Genomic DNA, 17639 nt, shown 5'->3' on the forward strand with positions numbered 1-17639 from the left:
TTTTTTTTTCCTCTTCTTTTTTTGGTGGTGGGGGTGGTTATGTTTAAATGAAGTTGCTTTTACAACACCAAAGACTTAATCATCCATTTCCTACATAAAAGGTAGCTACTTTTTTGCATGGACCTCAAGCATATTGTAGTATAGAGGTGGAATTTAAGGAAAGGTATTAAGCAGGCTGTGTTGTAGCTTACGGGCAAGTAAAAAATATCATTTATCCTGAATGTATCATAGATAAGCTGCTATATAACGATTGCCACTTCAGATAGCTGTGAAATTAGGTGATTAACTAGTTGTTACTTAACCTTCTAATTTCTGTATAAGTCTAATTACATGAAATAGAAGTTGGTGTTTTGATTTTTTTACTTTGCTTTTCTGTTTGGAGTGTCATTGTAACTACTGTATTGTAAATGATGGAAAATAATTGCATATGTTAAAAAAAATAAATTGTGTTATACTAAAAAAAAAAAAAAAAACAAAAACAAAAAAAACCTATCTATACACACCTCAGAAATGTACCCAGCCTCACTGAGTCATTTACCTTATCTGTAAGTGGGGCTAAGGACCTACTTCATAGGATTACGTAAGGATTAAATAAGTTAATGTATTTAAAACATTTAGAAGAGTGTTGGGTGCACAGCAAATACTCCATAAATAACATGTTATTTGTCGGGAGCTGCCAGAAGTACAAAGATCAACCGCCTGCAGGCAGGGCAGTGTCGGCCCCTCAGGCGCTGTGCTAAAAACTTCAGTTTGGTTCCTCCTTTACCCTAGCCTTAATCTCTTGACCCTGTTTCCTAGCAACTGACCTTAGGTCAGCTGCCTGGTTTCCCTCCTTGAACCCTTTATAAGGTGTGTATTCTCTTAATAAACGGGGGCTTGATCAGAGATTTTTGTCTTGCCTCCATTCTCTGTGCTCCCTGCCCTACCCTATTCTCACTCCCTCCCTCAGGAACTCTCGACGAGGGACCAGCGGGCAGGCTGGGGCGGAACAGACAATTACTAGTAGTCTTTTTTCTCCTTTAGAAATTACACAAGCCATGAAAATATGTTAACATTAAACAAATAAACAATACCCAATATAAAATAAAATGTCCCTCTTACTCTTCCCCGAATCTCACACTACCCCATGATGACTGTCATCCCCTAACTCCAGAGATGACCATTGGTGACTTTTTGGTGTATGTTCTATACTTTCAATCTGTCTTCTGGGTGCTTAGCACACTGGTTGATATATAATATAGATGTTCAGTAAATGATAAAAATGATGCAATTTCCTATTTCTGAGTAATAAGAATAACTGACATTTGCATGTTATTTCAAAGCACTTTGACATATAATAGATATCTTAAATTCCTAACCTGGTTAAAGTAAGTAAGGAAGATATTATCCTAATATTACAAGTGAAATAACTTAGATATAGAGATTTGCCAAGGCTACACACTCAGTAAATAACAGTTAGGCCTAGAATCCAAAATTGTTTTCCTTCTATTGTACAGAATTTACAAAATTAGAAAAAACTGAACTCAACTGAACTCTGGAATAGTTACACTGAATTAAGTCTTCCAGAAAAACACTTCTAAGAACTAGCTACCCATCTTTATGATTGTGCTCCTAGCCTAAAATTGAATATATATTTTTTCCTATTTGAGATGAAGAGCCACAATTTGTTCTGTAGTTTCCCAATCCCATGAGTCCTTTGGCTATACCTATGTAGTAAGATGTCTTCTATATCTCTAAGCAGGTTATAAAGGAACAACATATCACACTAAATTACCCTTAGTCTTCGGGTTTATAACATGAGAAAGTTTTATTTTATTATCAGGATATAAGGGAAAACTTGTATTAAAGACTATAGTAATATTCTTCATAGAAGTATGAGAAGAAATACTTTGTGAAGTACGATTTAATTTTTTTGCATAGCCATTATAACATTCATAATTAGAACACTATAGTATATGCATAGTTTATAAATAAATAAATACAGATATATTACAAGATCAGTCAAAACATTTTAGCAGGTGAGGTACCAGATCAAAACTGCTTAGAGATACTCTTCTATGACACTATGAGCCAAATGACCTTAGACTCCTAATGTAATGTTTTAATGTGTGTAATATAAATTCATGGAACTACAAAGTGTTCTAAGATGCTTATTACACATTTAAAACATTATCTACAAGGGTAAACCTGGCTGAGAAGTACTCTTCTGATATGTAAACACACACATTTATACATACACTACTACTTATAATAACTACATACATGTATTTGTATTCATTTTGACATCTGCATAGCATTTTTCCTCAAAAGAACTTTAAAATTTTCTGAAAAGTAATTCTGAGTGGGAGGAAAAAATACAAAAAATAAGACTACAAATTCAACATCAGTTGGGTGCCTTTGGTATTTAATATAATTCTTTTTGCAAGTTTATTTATTTTGAGAGAGAGAGGAGAGGGGCAGAGAGAGAAACAGAACCAGGCTCCACAATGCCAGTGCAAACCCAATGTAGGGCTCAAACTCACAAACTGAGACCTAAGCCAAAATCCAGAGTCAGACACTTAACGGACTGAGCCACCCAGGTGCCCTGTTATTTAACATAATTCTAAACTTTAGGATTTAATTTTAAAATGAACATCAAGGGTGCCTCAGTGGCTCAGCAGGTTGGGCGTCCGACTTCGGCTCAGGCCATTATCTCGTGGTATGAGGGTTGGAGCCCTAGTGGGGCTCTAGCTGCCAGCTCAGAGCCTGGAACCTGCTTCAGATTCTGTGTCTCCCTCTCTCTCTGCCCCTCCCCTGCTCACACACTGTCTGTCTGTCTATCTCTCAAAAATAAACATTAAAAAAAATAAAATGAACATCAAAAGAACATTTGTCATTTTAAACATTTAAAAACTATAATCACACTATATGCTAGACAAATTACTGAAATCAAAAAATATATATTACTAAGAAAGTTATATAAACGGTTCTTACCTGCTTGAAATTTGTAACTGCTTTAATTACAGGAGAAGCTGTTACCAAGAGAATATCTTCTGATGGAAAGTGAATAGCCAACTTATTAAAAAAAAAAAGTTGGGAGAAAAAATTTCATAAATAACATTAGGTATTAGCATATATGCCATGCGGGTGAGACAGGGATAATACAACTTTAGTAATGTTATCAACCAGGAAACTAAAACGTCACTTTTTCTCATCTAAAGGTCTCCATTATTCTGTGTCTTATTCCTATTTATGGGGTAGTGGTGACTAACATTCATCTCTGATACTGGTAAAATAATACATTCATAGTAGATACTAATGAAAACCTCCTGAACAAGGAAACTGATATAGAGGTATTCCTTACTATCTTATATACCAGAGTTCTCATGCAGAGAATGAGAAGAAAATATCCTCCTAATTAACAGTTAAACCAACCTCTATTTCTTTTAAAATAATATTTTCATCTCCCTTTATTGGGATGAAATTACAATAAATCCTTACTAAACAATATTCAGAATCTTAGCCTGACTTTTCCCAAGTGTTTTGCACTTTCCAAATGCACAACCAGTATATATTCTGAGAAAATAAAAACCATTTTAGTATTAGCTTCAACAGAATTTAGAGGCTTAACTTGCTATTTTTTGTTCATCATTTTCCTCTGGCTACAGCCTCTCTTTCACTTTAAACTTCTTGAAAGAATTTTCTTAAATCACACTCCAGGTCCTCAACTCCATCACTTTCTATTTCTTTCCCTACTATACCATTAAAACTGAGCATGTTCAACCAAAATAACAACAACAAAAAAAAGAATGAAAAAATGAATTTGGTAATGCTACAGGATACAAAATTGACACACATAAATTGATCAATTGAGTTTTTATATACTAATAACAAGCTACCAGAGAGATGAATTAAGAAAACAATCCTATTTATAACTGCATTAAAAATAATAAAATATCTAGGAATAAATTTAACCAAAGAAGTGAAATACTTGTACTCTGAAAACTATAAACCACCGATGAAAGAAACTGAGGAAGACAGAATGCAAGGATCTAACACGCTCATGGACTGGCACACTTAATACTGTTAAAATGTCCATACTACCCAAAAACTACATTTTCAACACAATGCCCATCAAAATACCAATAGCATTTTTCATAGAATTGGAACAAAAAAATTCTAAAATTTGTATGAAACTACAAAAGACCCCAAACAGCCAAAGGAGAAAGAAGAACAAGGCTGGAGGTACTATGCTTCCTGATTTCAAACCATACTACAAAGCTGTCCTAATCAAAACAGTATGGTACTGGCACAAAAACAGACACAAAGATTAATGGTATGGAACACAGAGCCTAGATATAAGTCCACACATAGATGGTCAATTAATCTATGATAAAAGGGGCAAGAATATACAGTGAGGGGGTGGGGGAGTCTCCTCATTAATGATGCTGGGAAAACTGGACAGCTTACATGCCAAAGAATGAACCCGGATTGCTGTCTCTTACAAAAATAGTCAAAATGAATTAAAGAATTGAATATAAGACTTGAAACTATAAAACTCCGAGAAGAAAACATAAGTAGTAAGCTCTTTAACACCAGTCTTAGCAATATTTTTTGAGCCATTTTCCTCAGACAAGGTAACACAAAAAGCTAACGGGGTGCCTGGGTGGCTCAGTTGGTTAAGCTTCCGACTTCAGCTCATGTCATGATCTCAGAGTCCGTGTGTTGGAGCCCCACATGGGGCTCTGACAGCTCAGAGCCTGGAGCCTACTTCAGATTCTTTGTCTCCTGCCCTCTGCCCCTCTCCCACTCACTCTCTGTCTCTCTAAATAAAATAAAGACATAAAATTTTTTCAAACAAAAAGCTAAAATAAACAAAAGAAATTACATCAAACTAAAAAGCTTTTGGAGAGAGAAGGAAACCATGAACAAAACAGAAAGACAGCCTACTGAATGGGAGAGGATACTTGCAAATCCTACATCCAACAGGGGTTAATATCCAAAATATATTAAAAAAAACTTACACAACTTAAAATCTAAAAAATTTAGAAATGGGCAGAACTTGGATAGACACTTTCATAAGAAGATATATGGCCAAGAGATACATGAAAATATGCTCAATATCACTCATGCAAGTCAAAACCACAACGAGATATCACCTCACACCTGTCAGATTGGCTACTATCAAAAAGACAAGAAATAACAAAGCTGGTGAGGACGTGGAGAAAAGGGAACCATGGTACACTGTTTCTGAGAATGTAAATTGGTGCAGCCACCATGGAAAACAGTATGGAGGCTCCTCAAAAAATTAAAAATAGAAATACCATATGATCCAGCCATTCTACTTCTAGGTATTTATGGGGAGAAAACAAAAACACAGCTCAAAGAGATATACACATTCCTATGTTCACTACAGCATTGTTTACAATAGCCAAGATATGGAAGCAAGATATGGAAGATGTGGTATAAATATATTCAATAAAATATTATTCAGCTATAAATGAAATCTTGCCATTTTTGACAACATGCATGGACCCAGAGGGTATTATGTTAAGTGAAGTCAGTCACAGAAGGACAAATACTATATGATTTGTGGAAATCAAAAAAATAACGCAAACAAAACAGACTCATAGATACAGGAAACAAACTATTAACCGAGTGGAAAGGGATTGGGGGTTAGGGGGCAGGGAAGAGGGGAAAATGGGTTAAAGAGATTAAAAGGAAAAAACTTCCAGTTATAAAATAAGACATAGGGATGTAATGTACAGTGTAGGGGATACAGTCAATACTATAATAACTTTGTGTAGTGATGGGGTAACTATCTATTGAGATGATCATTTCATAATGTAGATAAATATCCAATCACTATGATGTACACCTGATAAATACTGTGCATCAATACTTCAATAAAGAAAAAAAGGAGCATCTTGAATTCACCTCTACACCCTTAAAATCCACTTAGATCTTTTTAATATTACCTTATTTGAACTTTCTCTAATATCTGACATTACCACTCTCTCCATCTTTCTTCTCTTTGTATGTTGTTATTTCCCCACTTTATTTTTATTGCTATACCTGACCTCAAAATTTCTTTATACTACTAAATTCACCTTCCGGTTGGCCTTCCAGTCTCATTTTAACCAGCTTCCCCTCCCCCAAACACACTGGAGCTAATCATTTCTCAAAATATTTCATTTGATCAAATGATTCCACTGCTCAAAATAATCTCACTAGTTGCAAGCTCTTGCTAAATTCTTTTAATTTAATTTTACTTTATTTTAGAAACCGAGCACAAGCAGGAGAAAGGGGCAGAGGGAGAGAGAGAATCCCTCTCCTCACTCGGCATGTAGCCTGACATAGGGCTTGATCCATGACTGTAAAATCATGACCTGAGCTGAAATCGAGTCAGACATTCAATTAAATGAGCCATCCAGGTGCACTGCTTGTTACGTTGTTAGACCTACAAGATGCCTCATGATCTGGTCTCTACCAACCTTCCCAGCTTTGTCTCCGGTCACCTCCCCAAGCACCATGTTCTTTAAACTTTGCTGCTCTCAGTGGTGCCATGCTTTTCTACCTGAGATTATAACCTTGTCTTCCTTTGGCCCATCTAGTTTTTTTTGTCCACCTGGTGAACTTTTGCTCATTTTCTATACTAAGAGAAAAGGATACCTCCTTTGAGAAAGGAAACCTCCCCTAATTCATGCCCTACCAACTCCACAGACACCCTTAAGCTGGCAGACACACTGATGAAATTATTTATTTACATTTTCTCACACGAGATTGCGAATCCCTAAAAAGGAGTTACCATGCTGTTTATAACTGACTACTCAGCCTTTAGTACAGAATGGAAAATACACATCTAAAGATTAAAAGTTTCAAAACAATTCTTGAATTTCCTGCACTACTTCTGTAACTACAATGAATGATTGGTTATGTTTATTTTCTAGGAACAGAATAGTTCTTTCGGAATGTAGGTATGTATATATTTGGTCTGATTACTCACTATAATTAGAAAAGCACTCCCCAGCTGCATTTAATCCCTTGTTGGTTGTTTCACAAAACATTACTACAGATGAAATCTATCCTATCTTGGGAGTTCAAAGTACAGGAAACTACGTAAGAGTTTTTCAATTACGATGAACTAAGGATCTGGCATCTACCTGAAAGCTGAATTCAATCAGCTAATGAGCAAAGGAGGCTGAATTTTCCGACCAACTATTTACCAGTTTTAAGCTCTCCTGTCTGCTCAGGCAGAACTAGCACCACAGTCTGGTTCAGTTAGCTTTCGGGTCCCACCCGCCAACAACTTGCTCCCCACCACCCCTCCTCCCTACGCCTAAAGCGAAGCCGGCGAGGTACTAAGAACTTCGTATAGCGGCCACCACGGAGTCTCTAATATCCGAGAGCAAGGAGTGCGGGGACAGGGGGAAAGAAGCAGCTAAAGAGGCACTTGGAAAGACAAGGTGGGGGCGGGAAGATGCCTGGAGCGCCACCGCCGCGGGGTTAGGGAAGACGCGGAACTGTCTGCGTGCCAGCCTACCTGCTCAGCACAGGTGACACCCGCGATGCCACCGCCAACCACCACAAACTTCCCGGACGCCAAGGGAGGGCACGCTGCCTCCATGATACCACTAGCGGCTTACCGGCCACCGGTGGGCGAGACTCCGGCGTTCGTACTCTGGGAGCGGAAGTCAAGCTGGGCGGCCACTTCCGGTGCCGGCGCCTGATCTTGAGACTCTGAGCTACGGATGCCCAGCAGCTCATACTTACTGGTTTTGCGTAGCCTCTTTGGGCCGCGTTTCCACAGTACAGAGATATCTCTTTGGTTCCAGGGTTTCGTTTTACTGTCACTACACCAGAATAGAATTTTGACACATAGATATGATAAAGAGAAGACGAAAATAAATAAATAATAATAATAAATAAAAAGAGAAAAGAAAAAAATCTAACAAACAAAAATAAAAAGATGAGCCTCCAAGAGAAGCTTGGCAAATTGTCTAAACACAGACCAGAGTTCTCACAGGACAGAGCACTCTCAGAATAAGTGAACTTCTCTGAAGTTTTCACTATTGATTTTTTGAAGAATTTGACATTGAGTTAATTTTGAACTCTATGCTGTAAGTAAAATAATCCTTCCCTATTTTCCACCTAGCAAACCAAGATTTTATATTTTGAAAGGACAATCTTCATTTTATTTTGTTTTGTGGTATTCTTTGGAGAAATGACTTTATATTCATATTACAGTATTCACTATTTTATTATTTTGCTATTTACTATTGCCTTTATTGACTCACGTAACATGTTTCCTCAGTGTTGTGCTATAATATTAAGAAGATACAATTTCTCTAAATGGCTGACTCTAAAACTGAATTACACCCCTTTAACTCTTGAACTCTGTAAATAACCATTCTGTATAAATTGAAAAACTTACCATGTGATTATATATATTTACAGATATATTAATGATTATTTAATAATTATTAGATACTTAATTTCATAAATTAATTAGTAGACAGTTTAATAGTGAGTCTAATTCCCATTAGTAGCTTAGACAACCAAACAAAACATTTCTTGGAGGAGGAACTAGTACTTTAAATTCATTGTTTACTTCTGTAGCTTCTTACTTTCACATGCTCTCACTCATCCTCTGCTCTAACTAGATTAAAGCACACTGGCAGCACCCAGGATATGGTATGTTCTTCCTTTTCTGAGCATTTGCACGTAACTTTTTCTATCATGTTCTTCCTCCAACTAATTTCCCCTAGCTAAATCCTCACTGACTTTTGGTTTCAACTAGCCATCACTCCCCTAAGAAGCTTTATCGAATGTTGTTAAGACAGAGCTAGGTGTCTTCTCTATATGTCCCAATAGCACCTTATCATTCCCTGAGTTTAGATTTATAACACCTTATTTTAAAACTACCTATTATGCCACCTAATCTTCACACCCACCACAATAAATTCCTTAATCTTAGGGATTATTACCACTCTCCCTTCGAAGTCCCAATCTTCAATTAGTAGTGAATTCAATGTAAACATCCTGAATGAATTAGTAATTAAGTGGAGCATGAGATTCCCTGGCGGGTTCCCTAAAGACTTTTAGATTCATTTTCCAGGTCAAGGTTTTCCTTTATATTATGAAAACTAATTCCCCTTTAGAATGGGCAAAGAGAAGAACAGCCTAGAACTCAAGCACCTGGAGGAAATGGAGAATAGCCATTAGAATGGACTTATTGTTTACTTCTCTTGATACTTAATGATTTCCCATCTTAATGTATAAGGTAACATTTTAACATCAGCTATATTGAAGATAAGAGAAAATCAAATTGTTTTCTATAAATAAGTAATCTATTTCCCACAGCTAGTTATTACACTAAGGGAAGAAAAAGGAACCCTGCTTTGTATTTATAGTTTTTATTTGTTGAAGTTGTAGTTCCCATAAAGTAAATGGCTGTATAAAGAAGGTAAAACATATTTCCTTCCAAATGAGAAAAAAATGCTAAATTATGGCATCGAGTGAATATGGTTAATTTAGTTGATATAAATACTGACATTAGAATAGTTGTATCAAAGAATTTTATCTGTTTTTAAAAGAAAAAATATGTTGCTTCAAATACTGCAAACACTGCATTATCTTCCCTATTATTTTTTTTTAAGTTCACCTTAACCCAAGACAGATTTACATAAAAATTTAAGTACATTTCCCATTTTTAATCTTGAAGATACTTTCAGGTTTACGTGAGATTTTGGAATTCTAGCCATCAAAACGATCTTCAATCAAAATATATTTGGTAGCAACAATGATTCACATACAACATGCAACCCAAACACATCAGGCTAAAAGTGAAAAATTCAAATTTCGTGGGAGACACAAGTAAATAACCAGTTTCCGTTTTGGTTCAGATAAGGTTATTTAGTGTATACATCACAATTTGAAAAACAGCTATTTAAAAAAAACAGTTTGGGGGTGCCTAGGTGGCTCAGTCGGTTAAGCATCTGACTTTGGCTCAGGTCATAATCTCCCAATCAGTGGGTTCCAGCCCTGTGTTGGGCTCTGTGCTGACAGCTCAGAGCCTGGAGCCTGCTTCAGATTCTGTGTCTCCCTCTCTCTCTCTCTCTCTCTGCCCTCCCCTGCTCATGCTCTGTCTCTCTCTCTCTCAAAAATAAATAAATATTAAGATTTTTTTAATTTTAAAAAATGTTATTATTGTGACTGTGGAACTGCATTCATAAAGGGAAATGCTTTTCTTCAGGAAGATGAAACATGTAGTTAAAGAGACACATTAGTTGGCTGTGCAATGATTTCACTTTTTGACATCTTGGAAGTAATCTAAGTGTTACCAGTTATAGAATCTGATGTTCATAGAGAACTCAACAACCATTTATTTCCTCCTTTCTTTTGTCCCAACCATCTGCCCCAGGAACCTACACTATCTTTTTTGTTGTTCTTTGCATTTATTAATGCTCCATTTCAGAAGGAATGTTAATGTCAGTATAAGATAGCCATGACTTAGGGAACCATAATGTAATTATTTGCCTCATATTTAAAAATAATTTAGAAAAGTGTTATGAATTATATAAACCTAATAATATTGTAACACTTGAATAACTCTTTTAACAATGTTCCTATTTTCATTTTCCATCTCTAAACCCTTTTGCTCTCTGACCTATGATGATCCATTTTCTTTTGCGTGCCCCTAAATGTACTTGTTTCTCAAAGTTCTATTCTCCATGAAGTTCTCTTCCCTTTCTATCCTCCATTTCTAACATTTCTGCTCCTTTGTTGCATTTGGATATACATTCTTCCCCCTTTTTCCTTGCTAACAGAATCCTAATTTTGTTTAAATTGACAATGTGCTGCCTAAGTGGAGCATAGCCCTGAAGGGTAAACAGTAAATTATGAGGCAAGAAACGGTAAGGAAAGAGGTAGACAGATTAAATAGAGCTGTGTAGGCTATGTGGGAACTTTGGTACTTATTTAATGCAATGAGGAGCATTTCAGGGTTTTGAACATGAGTAAAATGAGGCAAAGTCAAGAGCAGAGAGACAAAATACAGCAAGTGAGAGGAGACAGTAGTTGCATCAGGAAGAAGTACTTGGATTCTGGATATAGTTTGAAAGAGGAATCAACAGGGTTTGGGGAGCTGACCATATACTTTTTACCATGCCTACTAGATATTTATAAAACTAAAAAGGGATGCTATTAAATATTATGCTAAGGCAAGAGAGATAAATCAACTCTCCTGAACAAAAGTGGACATAAAATCATTAATCATTAGTGATAACAAAGCATACATAAAAAATCCCCACATGTTTGGATTTTGAAAAAAATGCTACCAAATAAGTCATAAGTTAAAAATAACAATAAAAATTAAACAAATTTATCAATGCAACTCATTAACAGATTAAGAGAGAAAAACATATTATTTTTTTGATTAATAATTGAAAAAACCCAACAGGAAATCATGGTAAATATTCTAAGTAACTTAGGAATAGAAGGAAAAGGATCTTAAACTTATAAAATTATCTATGAAATGATTAAATTTGACAAAAGATATTTGTTATATCTATAAGGAAATTATGAAACTTTATTTAGAAATACTTTTAAAATTCAGATAAAAAATAAAATAAAACTTCAGATAGATATACTATGTTTATAGATAGAAAAAATATCATACAGATGGGATTTCTCACTAAAACTGATCTACAGATTCAATACAATTCACAAACATGACACTTGCGAAGTTTATTCTAATTTTATATGGTCAAGTAAAAGGTCACAAATAGGGTGCTTCTAAAGGGAAGTCTGTATATGGTGGGGGTGGACTTAGTCTATTGAATTCTAATAATTATTATAAAGACACAATAATAAGCACTGTATGTAGTAGCATTGCAGAAATAGATAAGTTGACAAATGGAATAAAATTAGAGCCCATAAAGGGGCCCAGATGAGTTTAGAATTTTGGTATGACTGTGATGTCATGAGAGATCAATTGGGAGATGAGAAATTATCTAATAAATAGACCTGGAGGAAAGTATATCCTTATGGAAAAAAATGATATTGGATTAGTATCTCATATAACATAGAAAATCAACTTCAGATGTATCAAAGATCTACTTATCAAAAACAAAATTTTAAAACATCATTTGAAAAAATTTAGTTAAAAAATATTTTTGGACAGGGTGTTTTTTGTCACAAACAGGCATTGGCAATAAATTGTTAAGAACTGAAAATTTTAACAATACTAAAAAGTAAGAATTTTTGTTCATCAAAAGCCAACATAAAGGATGAAATGACAAGTAACAAAATTGGAGAAAATATTTACAATGCATACAACTAATAGATTAGAATTAGTAATATATAAAGCGCCTCTACTCATCAATAAAAGGAGTACAAACAGCCCAATAGAAAAATAGAGAAATGAACAGGCATATCACAGAAGAAACATATGTAGCCAATAAACATATACAGAAAACATTATATTTTCTCTATTAATTAGTAAATTATATATACAATCATGAGATATAATTTTCTACCCATTCTTCTGAGAAAAATGAAAAAGTCTGAAAATACCAACTCTGTATTTCAGTAACATCTTCCATGCATTGCTGTTCAATATAAAGTAACTACTAGAAAAGAGTTTGGATTTGCCTCCTTAAGTTGAACATTCACATACGTTCAGTTGCAGAAAATTTGCACTTGTATAATAAGAGCTGTTCTTAATAGCAAAATCCAGATTCAGAGTTCTGTGTTTGAAAACCCTACAGTTCTCTCTTTTGAATAGCAAAAAATCCTGTTCTTTCTTCCTATATTCCTCTCCTATGTGTCTTTTTTACTTTGACACCACTATCGCACTCATACATACTTGACTTCTGACACTCTGGTTACCAAATGTGTATGGAATTTTCCCCACGTGAAGCAATTCTCTGCAACAACGGCTGAGTGTCTTATAATTTTACTCAGCACTATCTACCTGGAAATAGCATTAGACCCCATTAAGGCTTCAGTTCCACAAGACCGCCCCCAACATCAGATGCCCATCGCAAGTAGTAGGTCTCCAGGTTACCCACAACTTTTTAAATTTTTTTTAAATTTATTTTTGAGATAGACAGAGACAGCATGAGCAGGGGAGTGTCAGGGAGAGAGGGAGACACTGAATCCGAAGACAGGCTCTAGGCTCTGAGCTAGCTGTCAGCACAGAGCCTGATGCAGGGCTCGAACCCATGAATCGCGAGATCATGACCTGAGCTGAAGTCGGGCGCTTCACCGACTGAGCCACCCAGGTAACCCACAACTTCTATTCAATTTGGTTACACATTAGAGATTCACATGATCCCTTTTGAAGTTTGATTAATTTGCTAGAGCAGCTCACACATCTCAGGGAAACACTTATTTACATTTACCAGTTTATTAAATGATATGATAAAACAGATGAATAGCTAGATGAGGATATACATATGGCAAAGTCTGGGAGGGTCTTAAGTTCATGTGCTTCTGTCCCTGTTGAGTTGTAGTATGTCACCCTCCTGGTATGAGAGTGTGTTCTCCAACCTGAAAGTCCTCTGGACCCACTGTTATTGGGATTTTTGGAGGCTTCCTCACATAGACGTGATCAATTATTAGGTCTATTCCAAACCTCTCTCCCCACACTGGAGGTTGAGGAGGAAGGTAAGACTGAGAATTCCAAGCTTCTAATCATGGCTTGGGCTTTCTAGGGACCAGCCCCCATCTAGGAGCCACCCCAGAAACCCACCTGGAGTTGCTTCAATAGAATATCCAGGAGCCCTGTGTCAGATACTGGGTCAAAAACAATTATTAGAGTAAGATATTCTTACTGGTTTTATGCCTTAAAAAATTACAAGAGTTTGGGGAGCTTTGTGCCAGGAACAGGGGGTAGAGACCAACATATATTTTCTATGATCTCACAAATCCGCATTCCCACTAAGAGAAAGTAGATGATTTAACTGTGGTACATTCACCCAATGGAGTTTTATGCAGCAATAAAAACAAATGAACTACCATGATATAATATCCAACAAGTAAGTGAAAAAGCTGAGTCCCGTCAAATTGCATACAGCCTGAAACTCTTTACAAACTTTAAAACAATTAAACACATACATGCATACATGGCTGCGCTCTCTCTCTCTCTCTCTCTCTCTCTCTCTCTCTCTCTCTCTCCTCTCCTCTCTCTCTCTCTAAGGAATATGCATAAAAACAAAACTACATAAAAATGAAAGTAAAGGAATGATGAACAAAAGATTCATTAGGAACACAGGATTCAGGTGGATGGTTACCTTGAACTGGATGAGACAGAAGGTGGGTTGGTGGGGATAAACAGACAGATGCAGTTTATTGATAAGGTGTTAGGTTTTGCAAATAAAAGCATCCGTGCATGGACAATGATGAGAACAAGTTGTAAACCAAGGGGTATGATTAATGTAATTAATTCTATGTTCCTGAGGCCCCATAAGTTTTTTTTCCCCAAATGAAGAATTTTCTAAAAGGATTACTTTTATTTATTTATTTATTTACTTATTATTTTTAGAGAGAGAGAGGACACAAGTTGGGGAGAGGGGCAGAGGAAGAGAGAGAAAGAATCTTAAGCAGGCTCTGCTCTCAGTGCAGAGCCTGACATGGGTCTCTATCCCATGACCCTGAGAACATGACCTAAGCCAAAATCAGAAGTTGGAGGCTCAACCTACAGAGCCGCTCAGATGCCCTGAGGGCTACATTCCACATTTTAAAAACAGAACACAGAAAAAAAACATTACGAGGGATACATGTATCCCTTGGAATTAGTATGTGTTTTTCGTATTCTTTGGGTAAATACCTAGTAGTACAATTGCTGGATCACAAGGTAGCTCTATTTTTACCATTTTGAGGAAACTCTATACTGTTTTCATGAGTGGCCATGCCAGTTTGCACTCCCACCAAGAGTGTAGGAGGCTTCCCTTTTCTCCTCATCCTCACCAATGCCTGTTGTTTCTTGTGTTGCTGATTTTAGCCATTCAGACAGGAGTGAGGTGATATCTCATTGTGGCTTTCGTTTTTATTTCCCTGATGATGAGAGATATCAAACATCTTTTCATGTGTCTGGCCATGTGTATATCTTCTTTGGAAAAATGTCTATTCATGTCGTTTGTCCATTTTTTAATCAGATTATTCGAGAGGGTTGAATTTTATAAGTTATTTCTATATTTTGGATACTAACCCTTTATCAGATAATGTCATTTTCAAATATCTTCTCTCATTCTGCAAGATGCCTTTCAGTTTTGTTAATTATTTCCTTTGTTGTGCGGAAGCTTTTTATTTTGATGAAGTCCCAGTAGTTTACTTTTTGCCTTTGTTTCCCTTGCTTCAGGAGACATATCCAGTAAGATGTTATTAGGACCATGAATGGATAAAGAAGATATGATACACACACACACACACACACACACACACACACACACACACAGATACATACCATACATAGGATATGTATATATATACATATGTGTGTGTGTATATATGCTACATTTTTATAACTTGATAAAAACTTGACAAAAATAGTATTTCAAGCTGTACAGTTACCAGAAGTACACAGTTATCAAAAATGCACATGCTTCACTTGGCATCTCCAGCACCTTCAGCTTTCTGTGCCTGGTCTGTTTTGGCATCTCCATTTTCTGCAGGGTTTTTCCCATCCTTGCCAGAATCAACTTTACCCCTTTTCCCTCTGGGTATCTTTTCTCTCTTCTTTACAGGGGCCTTTTTAGGTTTGGGCTCTGGCTTTGGAGGAGAAGGTTTAGCAGATAACTTGGCAGGTCTTCTCTGTGGCTTATCCTTCCCCTTGGCTTTATGTCCTTTAGCATTTCCTTCAGCCTTTCTCTTGGGCATAGTGGCGATGGTGGCAGGACATAGGCACTGGATGTGGGGATGCAGCGGTATGTGGGCTTTGACCAGTTTGGAGGTTGTTCTCACCTCCTCTTCTTCACACTGCTCTTTGTGTGTGTGTGTATGTGTGTGTGTGTGTGTGTGTGTGTGTGTGTGTGCGCGTGTGTATTTATACATATAATGGAGTATATAGAATAGAACAGAATATATGATAGAATATTACTCAGCCATTAAAAGGAATGAAATCTTTCCCTTTGTAATGATGTTCATAGAGCTAGAGAGTATTATGCTAAATGAAATAAGTCAGCCAGAGAAAGACAAATGCCATATGATTTCACTCATATGTGGAACTTGAGAAATCAAAGAAATGACCAAGTGGAAAAAGAAGACAAACCAAGAAACAAACTCTTGGCTATAGAGAACAAAATGAGGGTTATCAGAGGGGAGATTGGTAGGGGGATTGGCTAAATGTGCGATGGGGACTAAGGAGTGTATTAATTGCATGAGCATCAAATGTTGTATGTAAGTGTTGAATCACTAAGTTGTACACCTAAAATAATATTACACTGTGTTAAGGAACTTGAATCTAAATAAAAACTTAAAAAAATAAATACATGCTATTTAAATAGACTTTTAAAAATCATGAGGAACTACCTGACTAACCAGTGCTCACTGAGAGGAAAGAACATTTGCAATGGAGTGAAGAGAACACACATAATGTGTTTGAAGTTCAGAGATAGATAATCAGGAGGCGCAGACTCTGAAGGAAGTTTCTGAACTGTACAATTCCATGATGTCACCATGATCTCAAACTTTTTTCAAAGGCAAGGACGGTAGTTGGTCACTAGCCACACATGGATTCATTCCAACACTTCACATTGGTATTTGTATAGTTCTAAGTCCTAATTTATATCAGAACTTTGGTTGACATGACACCAAACTGGCATTGCTATTATCAGAAGCATTATTCTATACTAGGGATCAGCAAACCTGTTTCTGTAAAGGGCTAAATAGTAAATATTTTAGACATTGCAAGCTCTAAAATTACTGTTGCAACTATTCAAAGTTGTCATTGATAGCAGCCATAGATAAAATTCAAATGGTTCCAGTAAAACTCAAAAATTAAGTGGCAGGCCAGATTTGGCCCCAAAGCATAATTTGCTGAACCCTGCTCAATCCTATCTATGCAATGGTTAGTATGGGTATCTTACTATCAATATAGCATGCTTGCCAGCATGGTGAGATGATATTTAGGCCAGAACTTAGAATTTAATGAGTTATCCCTCAACAGTTGCCAGATCTTCCAACATGAGAAGAAACATAATCCTCTGATTCAGATATAGGAATCTTTATAGAGGAATTATTACCAAAGAACACTATCTTCATTGCTGCAAGTTAGAGATGAGGACTTGAAGCAAACAGTAAAAAGTTTATAGAAGACTTCTCAGTTATTTTTGGAGGCCTCCTCTTTGAGTAAATATTTACCCAAGGTCAACATTCATCCCTCCTCAGCAGTGAAATATGGAAGTCCTTTACAGACACTGCTGCCCCTGCCTCTGCTTCCAACATTTAATGTGACTTCTTTTTTTTTTCTCCATAATATTTTATTGTCAAATTGTTTTCCATACAACACCCAGTGCTCTTCCCCTTAAGTGCCCTCCACCATCACCACCACCTCTTTTCCCCCCTCCCCCTTCCCCCTCAACCCTCAGTTCATTCTCAGCATTCAATAGTCTCTCAAGTTTTGCATCCCTCTCTCTCCCCAACTCTCTCTCCCTCCT

General features: G+C 36.4%; 1 protein-coding gene and 1 pseudogene across 4 annotated transcripts in view; both read right to left on the reverse strand.

The window, feature by feature from the left end:
- Positions 1-7665, reverse strand: part of PYROXD1 (pyridine nucleotide-disulphide oxidoreductase domain 1) — a 42866-nt gene extending 35201 nt beyond the window's left edge. For 2 of the 4 annotated variants that reach the window (XR_003914004.1, XM_029953140.1), the window contains exons 1-2: positions 7523-7662; positions 2974-3054 (exon numbers count right to left, since the gene is read on the reverse strand). Coding sequence is in view for 2 of the 4 variants with exons in the window: in XM_029953140.1 (XP_029809000.1) it covers positions 2974-3054; positions 7523-7606 (165 nt within the window). In the remaining 2 variants the exon portion in view is untranslated. Of the gene's footprint in view, positions 1-2973; positions 3055-7522 lie in introns of all 4 variants that reach the window. The other 2 variants (XM_029953142.1, XM_029953141.1) reach the window with 2 other exon arrangements.
- Positions 7666-15588: 7923 nt separating this feature from the next.
- Positions 15589-15861, reverse strand: LOC115303370 (annotated as a pseudogene).
- Positions 15862-17639: the final 1778 nt, after the last annotated feature.

This window comes from Suricata suricatta, chromosome 10 (assembly GCF_006229205.1).
Source record: "Suricata suricatta isolate VVHF042 chromosome 10, meerkat_22Aug2017_6uvM2_HiC, whole genome shotgun sequence".
Lineage (NCBI taxonomy): Eukaryota > Metazoa > Chordata > Mammalia > Carnivora > Herpestidae > Suricata > Suricata suricatta.